The 928-nt window shown below is 60.8% G+C and overlaps 1 protein-coding gene across 1 annotated transcript; it reads right to left on the reverse strand.

The window, feature by feature from the left end:
• Positions 1-468: 468 nt before the first annotated feature.
• LOC113942454 (FACT complex subunit SPT16-like) lies at positions 469-825 on the reverse strand (the record flags this gene model as incomplete). The annotated part of the gene is made up of 2 exons (XM_027633579.1): positions 469-622; positions 710-825. Coding segments are annotated over 2 exons (270 nt in total), but the record flags the coding sequence as incomplete, so codon positions are not given.
• Between the last annotated feature and the right edge of the window lie 103 nt (positions 826-928).

Genomic DNA, 928 nt, shown 5'->3' on the forward strand with positions numbered 1-928 from the left:
TGGGGTGGATTTTGGGGTGAATCCCGTGGATTTTGGGGTGAATCCCGTGGATTTTGGGGTGGATTTTGGGGTGAATCCCGTGGATTTTGGGTCCCCCCATACCTTGATGGTGGCGATGTGGAAGGGCGGGGATTTTGGGGTGGATTTTGGGGTGAATCCCGTGGATTTTGGCCCCCCCTCACCTTGATGGTGGCGATGTGGAAGGGCGGGGATTTTGGGGTGGATTTTGGGGTGAATCCCGGTGATTTTGGGGTGGATTTTGGGTCCCCCCTCACCTTGATGGTGGCGATGTGGAAGGGCGGGGATTTTGGGGTGAATCCCGGTGATTTTGGGGTGGATTTTGGGTCCCCCCATACCTTGATGGTGGCGATGTGGAAGGGCGGGGATTTTGGGGTGAATCCCGGTGATTTTGGGGTGGATTTTGGGGTGAATCCCGGTGATTTTGGGGTGGATTTTGGCCCCCCATACCTTGATGGTGGCGATGTGGAAGGGCGTGGCGATGCCGAAGACGGGCATGATGACGCTCTCGTACTTCTTGTCGATGTAGATCTTCATCTCGCGCACGTGCGGCTCCTTGGGCAGCAGCGCCGCGCTCTTGTACGACACGTTCGACTTCCGGGCCCTGCGCGGGGCGGGTTTTCGGGGTGAAACCCGCCCGGTTTGGGTCAGGGGGGTGGGTTTTTTTTTGGGGGGGGGGGGGGGGGGTTACTTTTGCGTCTGCTGCTCGCCGCGCTGCTCGGTGAGGCGGCGCCGGGCGTCCTCGTTGAGTTGGGTGGCCAACTCCTTCTGGTGGGCGCGGCGCTTCTCCTCCGCCGTCAGCTCGTTCTAGGGGGGAAACGGGGCGTTTTGGGGTCACCCCACGCGTGTGGGATCCTTCCCCCAGTTTGGGGAGGGTCAGGGGTGGGTTTTGGGGGGGTTTTTGGGGGTC

The sequence above is a fragment of the Corapipo altera genome, unplaced genomic scaffold (assembly GCF_003945725.1).
Source record: "Corapipo altera isolate COAL_440 unplaced genomic scaffold, ASM394572v1 49230, whole genome shotgun sequence".
In the NCBI taxonomy this organism is placed as follows: Eukaryota; Metazoa; Chordata; class Aves; order Passeriformes; family Pipridae; genus Corapipo; species Corapipo altera.